Raw genomic sequence first — 17,744 nt, 5'->3', positions numbered from 1 at the left:
AGAACACAGCCACCAGCTGCCTAAGGTCAGTCTGTGGACCTGGTGCTGAAACAAATAGCTTAAAGAGAAGAGGTTAAGCAATCATTTGCAAACCCACCTCTGCCATTGGTGTCTTGAAGCCATAATCTGAAGGATGTAAAAACTTCATCATTTCCACTGCTTTGATAAATGCATCAAAATATACCATGAAATTCTACCTCAGCAAAATGAAAACTTACGAATATTTGAATTATATGAGTAAGAACAACCTAGATAATTATTTAGGACCCCTAATGACTGTACTTAGCAATAACAATGATGAAATTTACAAATAAAAACAAAAAAAGGAATATATGAGGAAAACCTTGCTAATAATGAGATGTCTTAAATTGCAGAAGAGTTTTGTGGTGTATGGTAGAAACTACCTACTGTCAAGCAATTAAAATTTGCCAAATCAAAGCATCCAGAAACACACAGTACATACAAAGCAATTTTTTATTGTCAGGGGGTGAACAAGCAATCTGCTGTCTGGTTCTAGTTTTTTTGAGATCTCAATTTGAGAAATAAAGAAATTAAATAGAATTTTGTACTCAAAATATTTGTCTTGTTTTCTTTTTCAGCACAAATTGAAGTGATACCATGCAAAATTTGTGGTGATAAGTCCTCTGGAATACACTATGGAGTCATCACATGTGAAGGCTGCAAGGTATGAGATTTTAATACAGCACTGTCATCAGCATGTGCAGTAGCCTCAGGCATCTGTGTGCAACAATACATTCTTACATGCTTTCAAGCAAGTGGTACCAAAGGTTGTAAAGCCTGCTGCTGATATAGATGCATTTCATGCGTAATTTTACTAGTTGCTTTCTTTTTCATCAAACAGTCTTAAGAGTTATCTCCTCATTTGAAACATGAATTAATCACATCTGATGTAGTATAAGTGCCAATTCCGAGGCTGGCAACTGTGAGTCACACCTGTTCTAACTTAAATCAGCTTGAGAGGTGAATTTCTTACCTTGTTTCCTACACAATCCATGTAGAATTGAAAGTTGGCACAGTATCACAGTTCAACATCTTAAAAGCTTACAGCTGTCAGTTTAGTCCTGTTCTATCCCCTTTATACTCTCTGTAGGCCAAACTGTAATATCCAAAAAAATGAATGCCATACATTATGACTAATGTAAAAGGATCCTGTCTCTTCCTCCATATAGGCTCTGCCACAGGGCAATTCTTTTCAACTGGAGGTTAAAAAAAAAAGGGGTGGAGGAAAAAAACACTTCCATGCTGCTTAGTCATGTTAACATATTATGCCATGCCAGGCATTAGTCCATAAACACAAATCAGGCCCCAAGCCAGAAGAAGAAAGGCTTTCATTTTCAACTTGTTTGTTTATATGTTTGTTTGTTTGTTTGTTATCTAAGGAATTGTATCATTACTCATAGAAAACCGGTATTTCATACTACATGCTGGTATTTCAACTTCTGACTGTAAATGTGGAATTGTAGAGATGGAGAGGCAGCATCTCTGATTTCTTCTCTGTAGAAGTAAACAAACTGGTACATTTGAAAATTTATCTGTATTTGTAGACATAAATGGTAAGTCAGTATTTACATAGTGCTTTGCAAAGCTTTTGAGCATCTGGAAAGGCTGAAAATTTGGGTACACTCATTTCCAAAAGAAAGCTTTTAATGCCAACATAGTGAGAAGCAGTATCTTGTCAGATCAGATTTCTTTCAGAAGTTTCAACAATTGTAATCTGAACAATTTGCAGTGTGTCACTGTCTTACTATGACACTGGACTAGAACTAAGCATCTTCTTACGATGATCCTATGAAACAGGATTAGACTAAGTGATCTGATACTTCAAAACTGGCACAAAAGATACGGAGAAAAATGCTTACAGCTGAAAAACAGCATCTTGTGTCAACACTCAGTGCCCAGAGAGCAGTTAGGGGTAGTGTCTCCTGTAATTTGGGGTAATGCTGGACCTTGTGTGTGCCTCAAGAGGAGGCGATACCCCTCAGCTCTGTGTGCAGATTGCTTATTGAGATAAAGGACTTCTCTTCCAGTTACAATGGTCTTAACCCTTTTGTTTTTGTGCCAGTTTTGCAGTATGAAGTCTATTAGCCTAAGCTTGTTTTCTGAGCCTGTTGTGAAAAAGTGATGTCAGTTTTCACCTTGGGTCTGACAAGGGACATCTTTGTCAGAGCTCTCTGTGTCAGAGACAGTAAGCACTGTCTCAGGTAGTGCAACTCTGCTCTTCATTGCCCAGCAATTAAATAATTATTTGCTCAGCCCGTGTACTAATAACTGGTCATTTATGGTTCCTTTTGTCTGAATGCAATTGAAATCTGAATTAATTAAGACGGAGACCATGTGTGAAAGGAAGAGAACAACTCCACAGGTATACATGTGTGTTGAGCCAGGCACCAGACAGCAGCAGCATTTCAGGGCACAGTACCCAAGGACTGAACTGCCCATGGCGGTGCTACAGACTTCAAGGGACAGAAAATCCTTTAACTCTGTGTCCCTGCATTAGCTATGCCACTGCAAATGCATATTATAGGTGCTTAAGGGGCCTCATAGATTTTACTGCTCTGTTGTGTGCTTGCGGGCATATGCTGAATAATCTGCTGGACCCACTGAAGAAAATGGTGGGTCTGCCACTATTGTCACTGAAAGAATGAAACCTGAAGGCAGGTTTTCATCCCGTCTGTTGTCTCTGACTCCATCCTTTGCTGGGAAACTTTTTGTCATCTCTTCTGCCTACCCCCAGAGCAAGGTATTTGCTACCACACTTTTATTATGATTTAGACAGTAGCTCACATGACCACTTCCCTTCTCAGACTGACTGTTGGCAATGGATAAAGTGACTTGTTCAAGGCGCAGAAAGAGTTTTTGTCAGTGTTGGGAATATTAGGAAACCTGTGCTTAAGTCTGTAGCTCCTCAGTGATGAACTGCAACCTCTTTCCCCAGAAGGGAATTATTCTCAGTAAATATAGCCGATATTATTTAACAATCCCTTACAAGCCACAGAAAAGGCTTGTCTGTAATTTGTAAGAAAACATTTAGGTCTTATGGGGAGGAGAGAAAAATAAATTACCTGTTGTAGATTAATTTTATTATGTAACCCTTGATTATTTCCTAAGAGGGGCAAAAGAAGGACAGAACAAATGAATTCTTATGAGATGAGGGGCAAAAATAGCACTACAGGTTAAGACATAGTCAATGTTAGATGGTTGTGTGGGGCTTTGTAATATTAATTAATTAATTTGTTCTCTGAAATACATAGCCACATAGGAGCTGCTAAAATCTAAACCTTTAAATCTGAAAATCCATTGCATGTCAAAAGCAAAACTAGCAGTAAAGTTCAGCAAATGGAGTAGAAATATCTGTGATTAGCATCCATTTAGCCTACAATTAAACTCACCTCCAACAATTTCAGGGAAGTTTTGGTTAGCCAGGATCAGCTAAGTCCCCATCAGTTTTTTTTATGAGAATTTCCCTAAAGGACATGTATGTTCTCAGAAGTTTGTATCTTAAAACTTAATTTAGTTTTTAGTTATGCTATAATAATTCGTAAGAGCAGCACAAGCCAGATGAAGTGAGTCTCTTCATGGTCAACCTCAGGAAGTAGCAGTGACCTTGCCTGCCACCTACTCTTACTTAAATTCCACACAGTCCTCATTAGGTTCACCAGGACTTGGGTGAGAAATCAGACCCTACCTGAAGCATGTGAATTGAGCCCTGTGACACTGTTGAGTTGTTGCTTCCTGACTCTTGTTCCCCCAACATGCACGGCTCCCACAATTCATACTGCTTATCCTATGAGGAGATTTCACTGGTTTTGCCTGATAAATGAAGTCAGCTCTTGCTTTCTGACTTCACTCAGAGCTGTTTGCAAACCAACCCAGAAAGGCGCAACTACTTTGGTATCACTTCTGGTGACTGGTGTAATGGCAGCAATTATGCTTTCTGCCCTTTTTCTCCTCATGGCTTCCTGTGGTGGCTAGGCTATCCTTCAGCTCTCCCACCACAGAGCCCTGCAGCTGTCTGTGTCTAAAGATGCAGAAGTAGGAAGGACCGTCTCTTCTTTATTTCCCTCTGTCTGGACCTTGCTGTTCATCCTCTCCTTTATTTGTCAGGAAATGAAATAATGTAATAAAATGCTTTTGCCCTTTCTCTTTCTCTCTCTAATCCTGTCCCCCTGTTTTAATTCCTCTTGTCACCTCTGCCATTTATGTCACTGCTACCATAACATTACCTCTCAGTTGTTCATAGCAGCTGGGAGCTTGCAAGGGCTAAGGTAGGGGTTAATACTCCCCTCCTACCCCTCTGATCTTTAGCCAAAGAGCCTACAACTGGCCAGAGAAGCCTTCTAGGAGATACAATAGCTACATTTTTTTACATAGATAAAATGGACAATGTTGTATTCCATTGAAATGGAAAATGTCATTGCTTTCTCATGGGAGTGTCTAAAGGTGTTGCTTTCTCCTTTGTGTGTTGGCTTTACTTGATACAGTCATTAAATCCTAGTGCTTTTGTGATGCTTGAATTTGAATTACTTTGCACTCAGAGTGTATGGTCCCTCTAGATTAGATCAACATTTGCCAGGTTAAATTGAACAGCAAACTTCAGCTTCTAATGCTATGTGTAGCCAGCACAAGTTATTACCAGTCTCTTTCATTAAAAGAAGAAAATAGTCAGAACAAGTACTTTTAAGTCATCTGTTTACAAATGCTGACAAGCTTTTCCTCTACTACGAGCAAGTGTTAGATGATACATGGTCTTTATTGCACAATAAGAATGCATTCTGTAACATTATTGTTTGTGTTTTAAGAAAGCAGAGTTACAGTCTCACAGAATGAAGCACAATTCTCTTTATTATAAGTAAATGCATTTTAATTTCACTATACAAGGCCAACACATCTGCAAAGCCATAGCGTAAATAGCTTTGCACTAAATAAGACCTTATTGTAGTTGCTTGCATGGTTCTCTGTGTGTGTGCACATATATGCACATGGTAATACTCTCTTTTGCTCTCTTGCCCCTAGGGATTCTTTCGGAGGAGTCAGCAGAACAATGCCTCCTACTCCTGCCCAAGGCAGAGAAACTGTTTAATTGACAGAACCAACAGAAATCGTTGCCAACACTGCCGACTGCAGAAATGTCTTGCCCTGGGAATGTCTCGAGATGGTAAGGAGTCAGATTCCCGCTTCATGCCTAAACCCTTTGAAACCCTTCTTGACTGCTCACTCCCTTAAACTCCCTGTAGATTTCTGGAAAAAGAGAAAGAAGCTTCTTGCTTTGTAATGTACACACTGGGAGACACAGATCTTTGCCATTCAGTTAACAAAGGAGGCTATTTTCATGGGGAGGGTGGGGAAATCAGAGAACAGAGAAGTATAAGTTTGGAACATAAAGTGTCAGAAGTGAAATACATTGTTCTGCTCAAAAGCACAAAAAAGGTCACCGCTCAAGAGGTGTATTTATATCCATTTTAGAAAACCTTTTATATTAAACATTATTATTTATCTTAGCATGAAGCATTGATTTCTGAAAGCATTCCTGTCCTTGAGATCTCTTAAAGTCTGTGACAGTAAAAAGGCAGTTAAGAAGAAATTTACACCTTGACTGCGTTAAGGGTTTCTGTTTGTTTTATACAGAGCACTTCACCAAATATTTTGTATTGCTAAAAATACTTTTTTACCTGTGCATTTTCCCCTATCCCTGTCTGAGTCTATAGAAGAAATGTTTCATAGTTTGGCACTGAAAATGGACACTATGCCTGAGGAAAGCTCCATAGTATACTTGACAGCAGGATCCTTTCATCCTTGCAGAGCCCTGGTCGATGCTCCAAGCAGTGGTGTGACAACCTGTGATGGGCAAGCTGAGAACATACACCTCACCAGTGCTGCAGGCGTTAGGATACTTGGGCAGGGCTGCCCACAGCCCACCTGCCACATGCAGTGGGTTTCCAGATTACATAGTCAGGAAGCATGAGAAGTATTCTGGTTTTGAAGGCAGGTTATATCAATTTTTATTGCCTGGCAGCAGTTTTCTGTCTTAGAAAGTTTACACAAAAAAATTCATTTGAAATTAACAGTCATTGACAGAGAAGTTACTTAAAGAACTATTTCTTTAGATGGTCCACAGATTATAAACTTGTTTTAAATTTGGACTGCAATAGGTCGTTTCCTGCCTCAGTGTGTCTGAAGCTGAGTGCTCACCAGTCCCACCAGTCTGGCAGGTGCCTTACATCCTAGCCTTTAATCAGTATACTTTTTTTGGTCCTAGCATGCATCTTACTTGATGCATTAGCTCCGTATTCTTCCTGAAGGAGATGAAAGTAGTAAGATTTCAGTAATTTAACAGCAAACGCTTTCCTCCTAAAAGTAATATCTTCCAATGATTTGAGGTGTCACAAGGGCATTTTAATGTGACTGACAGCACTGTCTTCCCAACCTATAATTCGGGGACCACTGTGTACAAAGGGAGTGATTCTTCTGACAGCATCCCTTTCTTCTCTCACTGTTTACATAAGAGTGTTTACACTTAACGATATTAAGAGCTCTTGCAAGTTTAAAATAGGGTGTATGGATTTTTTTTTAATGGAGAAGTTGAATATGAGTTTTACCTCTCAGCCATTTAGCAACTTCATTTTTATCATGCAGAGGCAGGATACTAACCAACAGCAGCTTGAGAATCCAATTAATGAATACATAATGACAATAAACAGTGGGTGTTTGTTTTTATTACTGAGGCCCTAAATTTGAAGAAAATACGGAGTTGCATTTTTCAAAATAAAGTCATTGTATATTGTCCATAAGGGTGTGCAGTGCACCGTGGACTGATTCCAGCACCAGGCTTTGTATGCGTGAGGTAGCTTGCAGTCTGTGTGAAGGGCTGCAAGTAAGCCAAGGCTGGAGTAAGGACAAAACCTCTTAATGTAAAAAAGTACAAGTAAATTGAAGAGGCTGCCACCTCCTTGGTGTTCTGGCCTTTTCATATTACTCTCTTCTTTTCCTTGACTAAAGATTTTCATATCCATCCACAAGGGTAGCTTCAGACTATTCCTGTGGGCTATGGGTGAACTATGGGGTAGCAAAAATGGGAGACAAGGCTATCCAGTGCTAATAAATATGATGACTGTAAATTGATCACAATTACAGATGGGCTGGAAATACTCAGCATTGGAAAACACACCTCATAATTCATAGAACTTAGTATTACCAGAGCAGTAGTACTCTATAGAAATTAGTATTTCCAGAGCAATGTCTGCTTATCTGTGCCCTGATAAATTCTGTTGAATGTCTTCCCAATATGTGTTAGAGCACAATGAACAACTGTCTCTGCACTAAGATCCCTAGATCTAGCACCGTAAAAAGCCAGAATTTAAAAAGAGATGGGCTAGAAGGGGTGGGGAAGATAATCAGCTATGACCCACTGTATATGCAGGCTGTGAGTTCAGCCCTCCCAGTTCCACAGCCATTAGCTTGTCATTTGTTAATATTTCAATCTCAGTGTAATGAACCCTGTTTGTGGGGAGAATGATTTTCACTCTGTTTTCCACCCTTTCTCTTCAGAAGGAATGCATGGATTTGTGCAGGAAGATTATGTAAATTGATGGTGTAAATCCCTGAGACTTCCCTCTGTGGAAAAGATGACATTCGTTTGTGCTGTTTACCTTCAAATCTATTATATTCCTCTAGGTTCTAACTCCAACCTGTAAGATTTATTATTTTTTTAAGTGTGAAGATAACACCCCATTGAAAGGATGTGATAATAAGGCTTTAGGGCTTGTTTTCATCCAGAGTATTAATCTTGTTAGTGCACTGTTTAAAGGGTTGTGGAAAAGTGGTAAATTACATGGCATATGAATGTACAGACTGCACATTTTCTACAGCTCTGGGTTGCTGTTCAGTGAACACAGATATAAAAGGTTACATGGTCTTTTTGACATTCACAGTGGCAAGTGAGTTGCTTAACTGAGGCCTTCCTGTCAAATAGGAGTCATTGCCATCACCTTGTAAATCCAAACACGTTAATACTTTGTGAGATGCACATGATGTAAAGCTTTGCATCCTCTCCCATTTCCACAGAAACAGCAAGTTTCAACAGTGAAAGTAACACTGAAAAATATCAAATGAGCAGTGGGGTTGAGGGGAATCAAGAAAAAACAAAAGAGAACAATAGTTTATACTGTGCTTTGCTTTTCAGCTGTGAAGTTTGGAAGAATGTCCAAAAAGCAGAGGGACAGCTTATATGCTGAAGTGCAGAAGCACCAGCAGCGACTGCAGGAGCAACGGCAGCAGCAGAGCGGCGAGGCAGAAGCCCTTGCTAGAGTTTACAGCAACAGCATCAGCAATGGCTTGAGCAACCTGAATAATGAAACTGGCAGCACCTACTCAAATGGGCACGTCATCGACCTGCCAAAGTCTGAGGGTTACTATAATGTGGATTCTGCCCAACCTTCCCCAGACCAGTCTGGGTTAGACATGACTGGAATCAAACAGATAAAGCAGGAACCTATCTATGACCTCACCTCTGTACCAAACTTGTTTACCTATAGCTCTTTCAACAATGGGCAGTTAGCTTCGGGGATATCCATGACAGAAATAGGTAAGCAAAATTCTTACTCATCTAGTGTAATGTGTGCATATATAAACTAGATTGCAATATTGCCTTTATTAAAATATTGTGTAGGCATTCCATACACAGGTGTACAATAATTACAGCTTCGCACATGTGTATACAGGCACACACATGCAGGGAGGAAAGAAAATCAGTGTGACAGTAATTGACACAATATCAAGGCAGTTCTGTTTTTACCAAAATCTGCAAATTATGCAGTTTCTTAAACTCATCAATTCATGTTCTGTTTATGAAATAGGAGGACAAAAGCAGGTGATTAATCAATCAGAACCAAGTGATAATTAGTAGCAGGGAGCTTGTTTCAAATGAGCTCATTACTAGCAGGGTTAAATGTTCTCTTCAGCCAGCCATCCGTATTCTTGTCAACATTCAGCATCCCCATGGCAGCTAATTCTAGGGTATTTATTGTCAAAAAGCACCAGCTTGCTACTTCTGGTCTGTGGATGCACATGCAGAGCAAGCTCACTGAATTCCTTAGATGCAAAAACTCTGACCATAGTTGCATGGATACCCCTGCTCCTCTGCTTGAATGCATTGGAGAACCTTGATTTCTTCTTTTAAAAATAGCAAAGAGACTTCTTTGTGGGATTTTGAGGTTTGAAAGGCAATGGCTAATGTTGATTCCTCTCTAAGGAGGATTTCTGTTCATTTAGTGCCTCTAGTCATACCTCTCAAACACAACTGGAAGCACTACTTCTATTATAAAGAAATAACATGAAAGAAGATTGGCATCTTAATTAGGTACTTCCCACCTCAGCAAATGAAGTATGCTGAGTCAGTTGTGGTTGAGAATATAATCAAAGGGTAACACTTTGTTAATAGAATTTAATTTAAAGAGAATAAGGGAAAAATACTATATTCAAGAGTATCCATTACAATTTAATTAATGACATATCTTAAAAACCGTCTCTAGTTCTGGCCTTGCCTTGCTACCTTATGGAGGTACACTGAGATGTGTAAATGTATGTGTGCCCTGCTGAGGGCCCTGGAGATGTGGCATGCACTCAATACATATTGCAGGAAATGTATATTTAGCAGTTTCTGTCTGATAAAAAATAAATGAAGGCATAGCTGGAATCTGTAGGATGTTTCATTCTCATGGGTGCTTGTGTGCAGGAAGCTGTGCAACAAATTGTGGGCTTTAGTTGCAAATTGTGCAGGAGAAAATTATGTTTTTCTTCCACATGTTTAGTGGGATATGTTTTGTTATCAGAACTGGCCTAGGCTGCTGGCCAGGGAAGTCCTACACTCACCACATAGCATATACAGACGATTAGTGAGAAACTTCTCTGACTTCCTTCTTGGCTCACCTGGCTGCATGAAGATTACACACGTGGTTTGTGCAAATCTCAGTCCTGCAACAGTGGTTTGTAATACCCTGAACCCGCTGAGACACAATTTAAACAGTCATAAAAGTTGTTACTCTGCAGCAACCTGTACCAAAGGGAAATATTTCCAGAGAGACTCAGAGGAGTTACCAGAACTATGATGATTCTGATGGTCCATGTGTTAGGGTTTGTGCTCAGTTACAGAATCATAGAATCAGCCGGGTTGGAAAAGATCTTCAAGATCATCAAGTCCAACCATCCACCCTACCAACCCTGAAGTGAGACCGAAGAATGAATATGGCCATGGAATCCTATGTTTAGTGGCTAAAGGATCCACAGATAGTGTAGTATAAAGGATCAGCTGAAAAAAATGGAAAAATGTACCATTGGGATTAGTGTACAGAGGAATTACATTTTTAGTGTTTAAAAACAAACAGGAATTGCCTCTAAATGCTGCAGCAGATTGTTGGTCCATCTGTAAAGCTTGCACTCAAAGCAGGAAAACTCTTAAGCACTGCGATGCATTGACTTTATATTACAGTACACTTACATTTCGCAGCAGCATTGTATTTTATTCACTGCTGTGAGATTTAGGTATAAGCTTAATTAATGATTAATAGAAGCTACTAGAACTAGAAATCATAGAGAATATATAGAAGATGGAAAAGCTATACTGCACTGATCCTCATGTCTGATAGAAATTTCTTCATGCTACCTTGTCTAGTGATAAACTGAACTGTTGCTTTAATTATCCCAGATGATATGAGTTCTTTTCCTTATTGAAGACTTTCTACCAGATTCATATTTCTTGTCTTAGTTTTCTTCTGGTCTTTATATTCTTCAAATGCATGTCTTTTTTCAAGCACAAGCTCATTGCCACTTGTCTGATCTTGAGTGCAACACTTAAATTTTTTCCTCAATAATAAATGTTTGGAACTCCTTCCCCCATTTAACTCCTAAAAGTTGCTGAAAGCTCTGCAAAGGACAGACTTCTTCACAGGCAGCCCACAATCAAAGTAGTCTTTGCAGCTTCTGCATCACACAGCAACCGATATCCAGTTCACTTATTCCTTCAGCATCTTTGCTCTGTTTGTTTCTCAGCCACTTCTCTCCTGTATAAGGCAGGAGTTTTTATTAAGATACCTCTTAAAATTCCAAGGTGGAATCTTTTTACCTCTTCCTTCTTTTTCTAACTTTTTTAATCCTGTTACACTATGTCTGAATCCTCAATGATGCTTTATGACTTCTTTCAAATGGGAATTCTCTCTTCATTTAATCAACATGCTAGGAACCCTCTCTTTCAGGTTATTAATGGAAATGTTAAGTGTTTGCAAAACAAGTACTAACAATGGGCCCTTCTGCACCTAACTAAACAATTTGCTGCAATTGTATAAATTACTTTAGTATTTACTTTTTGCTTTCTCTCTAACAGTAAGGTTCTCTGAAAAATCCAAATACCAGGTCTTCATTTTTCTGTCATTTTGATCCTACTGTTTTCTAAGATTGTCTAAGACATAATTTAGACATCATATACTCTCTTCTTCACATGTTAATTTTCTAATTCCACCAAAAAAGAATGCTCTAATTTGAATGTGAAAGTGCTCTTTTTCCTGAACATACCTTCATCTACAGTAGAAATGGAAATTGTTCAGCCCAACAGTTTTGAAATTCAAAATTTTTACACAGCAAATGTTTCAATGGATAGTATTAGAGTGGCACAGCAAGCAAAATATAGCTTATCTTGCACTGCATGCTTACTTGTATCTCTAAACACTGTACCAGTCAATAGATGTAAAAGAAAGAGGTACTGTGAAATCAAAGTTATATAGAGCTCTTTTACACATATATATTACTAGCATATTCCTCAAAATTAGTTGAAGAAACCCGGGTACACCTGCACGTTATCTAATCACTATAAGAAACAGGATGTCTCCAGTTGAAGAGAGGGCTAAATGTAAGGAAGAGCCATTTCACATGCAAACACAAATTTATCATATAACTGTCAGAGCTTACAGTGGAGAAAAGCTGAATAAAAACAGGCAGCCTGTTCCAATGCCTCATCACTCTTTTCTGTGAAGAAATTTTTCCTAATGTCCAACCTGGACATCCCCTGGTGCAACTTGACCGCACCCATGTTCTGAGGGTGTATGGTGCCAGGGACTCCATGGCACACTTGTTTTTTTCCCTGTCCGCTGTGCCATCTGCATATTTGGAAGACAGAAATTAGTCATGCTATGGTGGGAGCTTAAATCATGGGGTGAAATCTTCTCATCACCTTGAAAGCGAGAATTTGGTCATTTGCAGAATGGCTGTGTCCTCACAGGAAGAGCTGCAAAGGTTAGCTGGTGTGTGGGGAATCCTAAAGGCAGAAGGGAACTCTGGTTCTTGACCCTGGTGGCCTCATAGAGAGAGGCCAATGCTTGCTCCCAAGTGTCATTTTAAGTTAGCAGGTATTGAAGTCTTACTTTTAAATTTGGTAAAACTAAAGACCATCTTGTTTAAATATATGTGCATAATATTATCTGTCACTGACCTGAACATTGCATTTTCCTCACAAAATATGTGGCTCAGGTCTTGGTCTGTAACAATTGATGGAAATGTTGCCCTGCATTGACTGCAGATGAAAGTACCAGCATATGGTTTCTTAAAGATGAGAAAAAAATTATTAGCACACACTGTTGTGAGGAAAGGTTAAGGGTTCATTCCAGGTCAAGAGTGCCATTTAACTGTGTGCACAGTAAGGCAATATTGTTGTTGTCAATAAAGCAACACTAGAGTGTACGGGTGGCTGCATAGTCCAGCCTCCATAATTAAAGGAAGAAGTATTGTTAATGTATATTTACATGGCATTGCTTCAACATCAGGTCTATTTGAAAGTACTCAATGGCTTTGAGAGCTTACATTTCTACCAAAACTGAAGTCAAATAGCAAATAAGGTTGACAGGTTCGGGCTTGATCTTCCCTTCCCCCAGCCCCTCTGACCCTGCTCCTCCATGTGTATCTTAAGGTGGGCAATACCTCACTAGGGCAGCCACACAGTGAGAACTGAAGAAGGCATCACCTTCCCTACTCACCAAATCCTCCATAACACAGTGTTTCTTTCAACACAGACCCATTGACTAGAAAATTACTGTAAAACAAAATCTGAAAAATGTTTTAAAGCCTGGCTCAGGAACGGTAGCTTAGAGAAGAGTCCCTTTGGATGTAAGCCTTCATTTAGCTGGATTCATGCAATCATCTCAGGACCTCCAGTGAATGACTTTGTACACTATAACATTATTACATTTAAATTGCTGCAATATAATACAGACAGGAGCTTAGCATTTAGTTAAGTCACTGTCCCATCCTGAGACAAGACCTGCTGGAAACATTCTCAGCTAATCTGCTGAAGATATATCTGATAGCCAGTCTCACATCTTTCTCCTTTCAGTAGAAAGCTTTCCATTAACTTTCAAATAATTTAGTTTATTCTTCCATGTTTATGGATAAATGTTCATGTATGTCCACAGCATTGTGTGTTGCATATGCAATATATACACCAGCAGCAGACTGATGTCTTAAGAAGTATGCTGTGCCTTGCTGTTGAAGGTTTCTAAAGCACTTCTCCAAAGTGATAAGCAGTTTTTATTATTATTAACTCCTTTCTCTGTCTCCAGGATTTGTTTCCTGATACAAGTCAAGCACTAATGGACAGCTTACTCAACACGTATTTCTCAGTTAGATGTTTTTTGAAGAAACACTGGAGGAACCCTCACACGCAGAATGCAATGAGCTCTCCAAGTAAAACCCATACCTAATATGACATGAACACCTAGGTTGATGTTTCCTTTACAAGGCTACAGCCCACCACTCAGTGAAAGAGAAATTACGGTTTTGTGACCGCATTCCCGTGTAATGCTTCTTTGCCTTTTTTTTCTAAGATATAATTTAATGTCCCTCCAACCATGGTGATAGTCAAATTTTGCAGAGCAGGTGCCTACAACCTTACAGCTGTATTTCAGCAGAGCAATGTTGCCATCTAGTGAGCAATTAAAACTGAGCAGGATGTCCTTCCTCGCGGACGCCCTTAGGCACTGTATCTTACCGTCCTTACCTATTTAAAGGTGGCAATCGGAATAAATTAGTATTTCAGTTCATGTGACAAAACTTAGAACTTCTGCAGTTTTTTTAAGCTAATTGATTTTTTCTCCTCTTCGTACTCTCAAGAAAATATCAGAGAATGGCAGGATATAAAACTAAATTTGACAACGTTGCTCAGTTAGGAAGCACTTCTACATCATAGAAATGGACAGAAAAGTGAGGGGATGCATTAGAGCATTACGATGCTGAGGCATCCTAGCTGAACTGATGCTGAAATGAAGGGTAGTGTTTCTGTAATTCTAGATTCTAATATTTTTAAGCATATAAATAAGAAATCAATATAAAAAACAAAATCAACAAATTTGGCAGAAATGTCAGGGAGAGTGTAAGATTTCTGAAAGCCTGTAAATTTTTCTCGTTTTATCTTTTCCCACTCCAAATTAGTAATCTCTATTTGTAAATTTAGACCAAAGCCAGCCTAATTACAGATTTACATAAATGCTTTAATAAGTTTATGTTGCCCAACTCAGTAGTTTATGTGATCCAAATACTCATAAATAACTGATTATGTTGTTATCTTTAACTAAGTCTATATTTCAGCACTTACTGATTTAAGACGACTTAGGGAAGTCAGGATTTGTGTTACAACTCGGCGTAGATTTAGAAAATAAAGACTGTTTTCTAGAAGGTAGCATATTTCAGCACCAGCTTATTTTCTGTCTGTGATTTTCAAATCATGGAGCATCCACAGCCTCACAGTAACTACAGTGGGCTTAAGATGAGTCAGATATTGGTTCTGGCAGTCCTGCTTGACTACACTTAACACAAATTACAGCAGTTTAGTAGGCACAACACAACGTGACTTTTTAATAGCTCTCGTTCAAATTTATACAGTAAAGCAATTAATCTAAAACTATTTGAAAACGTAGTAGACAGCCTAAAAGTATATGTCAGATGGGGGTTTCCTGCAAATTTTTAAGCTTTTTGGCAATTTCTGAAAGCAGCCTGACTTCTCTTTCAGTTCATATGTTAAATGCAGGCCAGCTAGTAACATCACAATGATTTTATGGATGATGGCCACTGCCAGCATTCCTAACTGGGGTTGGTCACACTTCAGACCGTGCATTATAAATGTTGCAGACAATACCATTTTAAATGTTGCCCTTTATATTTATTGTGGGGTTAAGTGTTGCCAGTGGAAATGCAGTCAAGAGTTCTGTTCACAGAGAGGTAAAGTTTTAAGTACTTTGGCATATGATATGTGTTTTCAAGGGACAAAAATTTTCTATTATTTTTCTGCAACACTCAAGACAATGAAGTCTGCTCTTAGTGTGGTTACGATGCTTTGAACAAGATAAGCAGCTGGATTATGCAATTAAATTAATAAAAGCAGTGGCCTTTTTTAACTGAGATTGAGAACGGGCAACATTTTGTGATCTTTCATTCTGTTTTACTTAGTTCAGTTTTGTATTATAAATTAATTAAAAAAATGCATTAAACAGCTTTAAAACAGACTTCTCTGTAGCTTACATTTCTAAAGCATGATAATATAGTTCTTCTAAGTGCATACATTTGTAATTCATTAAAGCAAGTATGTAAAATTCCTCCTTTCCTCAAATAACATTTTCTTGCATAACCAAATTTGACAAAACATGTTCATTCTATTGAGAATCCAAAAAGCAGAAAGCAACCATTTGTAGCAGTCACAATATGCAAAATACCATATAATACATCCCATATATTACCATATATCATGACAGTCTTTTCAGGAATAGCACTGTGCTGTGAATATTGGCAGATACTAACACAAAAATCACACAAAAAGATCACTGTAAAGTTAATGGTTTAACAAGTACTGAACTGTGCTGTTGTTGCCAGTTAAAGGAATAATCATTTATCTGATTCTCTATCACACATGCTTCAGAGCAGCAGTATCTTTCTGGAAGAAATCCTCAAAAAGAGAAAGCCAAAGCAGATACCAGGGCATGGAGGGCCTGGGAGATGGGAATTGTGTTGTCTTGCAGGGTTGTGTCTCAAACACAATCTATGAAGAGGCAAACACAGCACTGCAGAATAGAATCAAGAGGGCAAGGCAGTGATGATTAGGAATTGCTGTAGTACATGAGTGGCATACTATCTGCAAAAATTGATTTGGTTTGAATTAGCAGTGATACATTACTTCTTTCTGCATCTTAGCAACCCCTTTAGCTCAGTGTCAATGTGGCCTGTTCTTAATGTTTGTTTATGTTGTTTCTGGGCAGTCAGCACCAACAATATGCCTAATTTGTGCTTTCTGAAAGCTTAATCTAGGGTCCATACGTTTCTTTGTTATCTTAATCACGATGCCTTGATTTTTCATTAATCCTCAGACATAAGGAAGCCAATGTAAGTTTGATTTTACAGGTTTTTTTCTTTCCCAATAGACATGCAACATCCTGTTTCACTTTCTGAGGCCATAGTTCACTTTTTCATACTGCATGCCTTCTGTCTGACAGATTTCTTCACTAACTTCACGCTTTTCACTACTTTCAGCCTTATTCTTAGGAATAATGTAATTCTGCTTGTTATGCAGTTTGTGATGTTCACAGCTCTATCAGTAATTATGTCTTGCTTCAGTCCATTCAGTTTTGATACTTTATTTCACAGAACAGCACAATTCTTTTATACAAGGCTGTGAAGGTACAAAAAAAAAAAAGGTGGAGGGAAATACATGGGAGATGAACATCAATGTGTTTGGTAGAAAATACAATGCAACAAGATGTAGAGCTCAAATGCTGAAACTGATTATCAGAGCACAATTTTTATAGTTCAGTAGACTTGCAGGGATGAAATCCACGTGGACATTAGAATAGATATAACAAAACATAAAGGCATGGAGCATTGTCTTGTGTTCCTTTTTAACTGCATGGACATTTTTTCTCTTGATTAGTGAAATGTGTGGCATTGCTTATGATACCAAATTGTTTCACTTTCTGACACAATATGCTGACATCATTTTGATGCAACTTAGTTGCAACGCTACAGGAAAATATAAACATCTTAGAATATTTTGTCAGTAATTTTTAAAGAATTTCTATAACCAAATTGCTTTAAATCTTTATTAAATGATAAGTCTGTGACAGTAAAAAAGAGCTAAAATGTATGTCTAACCTCTCGCAGTATTTGCAGATTGTGACGGGGCAAACCCTAATATAAACCACATAATATTCCAATTGTTCCAGGCATATTCCAGGCTTCATAGTAAACAATGTCCACTCCAAAAAGTCTTTGCTTTATTGTAATTAATAAACCACATTTTTTTTCTTTTAGAACGGTGCAAATTTTAAGATAAAAATCTCTTTGTGTAAGAAAAGCTGGAAGAAGTTAAGATATAGTTTGTCTCAATAAATTTGTGATAATTATATGGTGCCTGTAGAGTCCATGTCCCGTAAGCTCTACCTGTTGCCTTGGTTAGAGCTTTTGTTGCCAGCTAAATTATTTCTAATTAGTACAAAATATATGTTTTTTACTAAATTGGCTGAGACCCAGGAAAAGTATTATTAAGTAGAGACCTTTAAGCATGTATTAAGATCCTCTAGGATTTAACAGAATTCTGGGTCCATCCTCTAGGTTCCTCCAGGCTAGGACTTCATTTGTTTGTATTGTCATTTCTTGTAATTTATTAGCATTATTTTGAAAGGCAAATGAAACACGATTTATTT

The 17,744-nt window shown here is 38.3% G+C and overlaps 1 protein-coding gene across 1 annotated transcript in view; it reads left to right on the top strand.

Annotated features, from left to right (window-relative positions):
* Positions 1–583: 583 nt before the first annotated feature.
* Positions 584–17,744, top strand: part of RORB (RAR-related orphan receptor B) — a gene marked incomplete at its 5' end in the record, with an annotated part of 35,474 nt that continues 18,313 nt past the window's right edge. The window contains 3 exons of the mRNA XM_009999795.1: positions 584–685; positions 5,035–5,176; positions 8,201–8,602. Of these exons, the coding sequence (XP_009998097.1) occupies positions 584–685; positions 5,035–5,176; positions 8,201–8,602 (646 nt within the window). The remainder of the gene's footprint in view (positions 686–5,034; positions 5,177–8,200; positions 8,603–17,744) is intronic.

Source organism: Chaetura pelagica, unplaced genomic scaffold, assembly GCF_000747805.2.
Source record: "Chaetura pelagica isolate M959 unplaced genomic scaffold, ChaPel_1.0 scaffold216, whole genome shotgun sequence".
In the NCBI taxonomy this organism is placed as follows: Eukaryota; Metazoa; Chordata; class Aves; order Apodiformes; family Apodidae; genus Chaetura; species Chaetura pelagica.
Note: the sequence above shows the minus strand (reverse complement) of the source record. Positions and strands in the feature narration are given on the sequence as shown.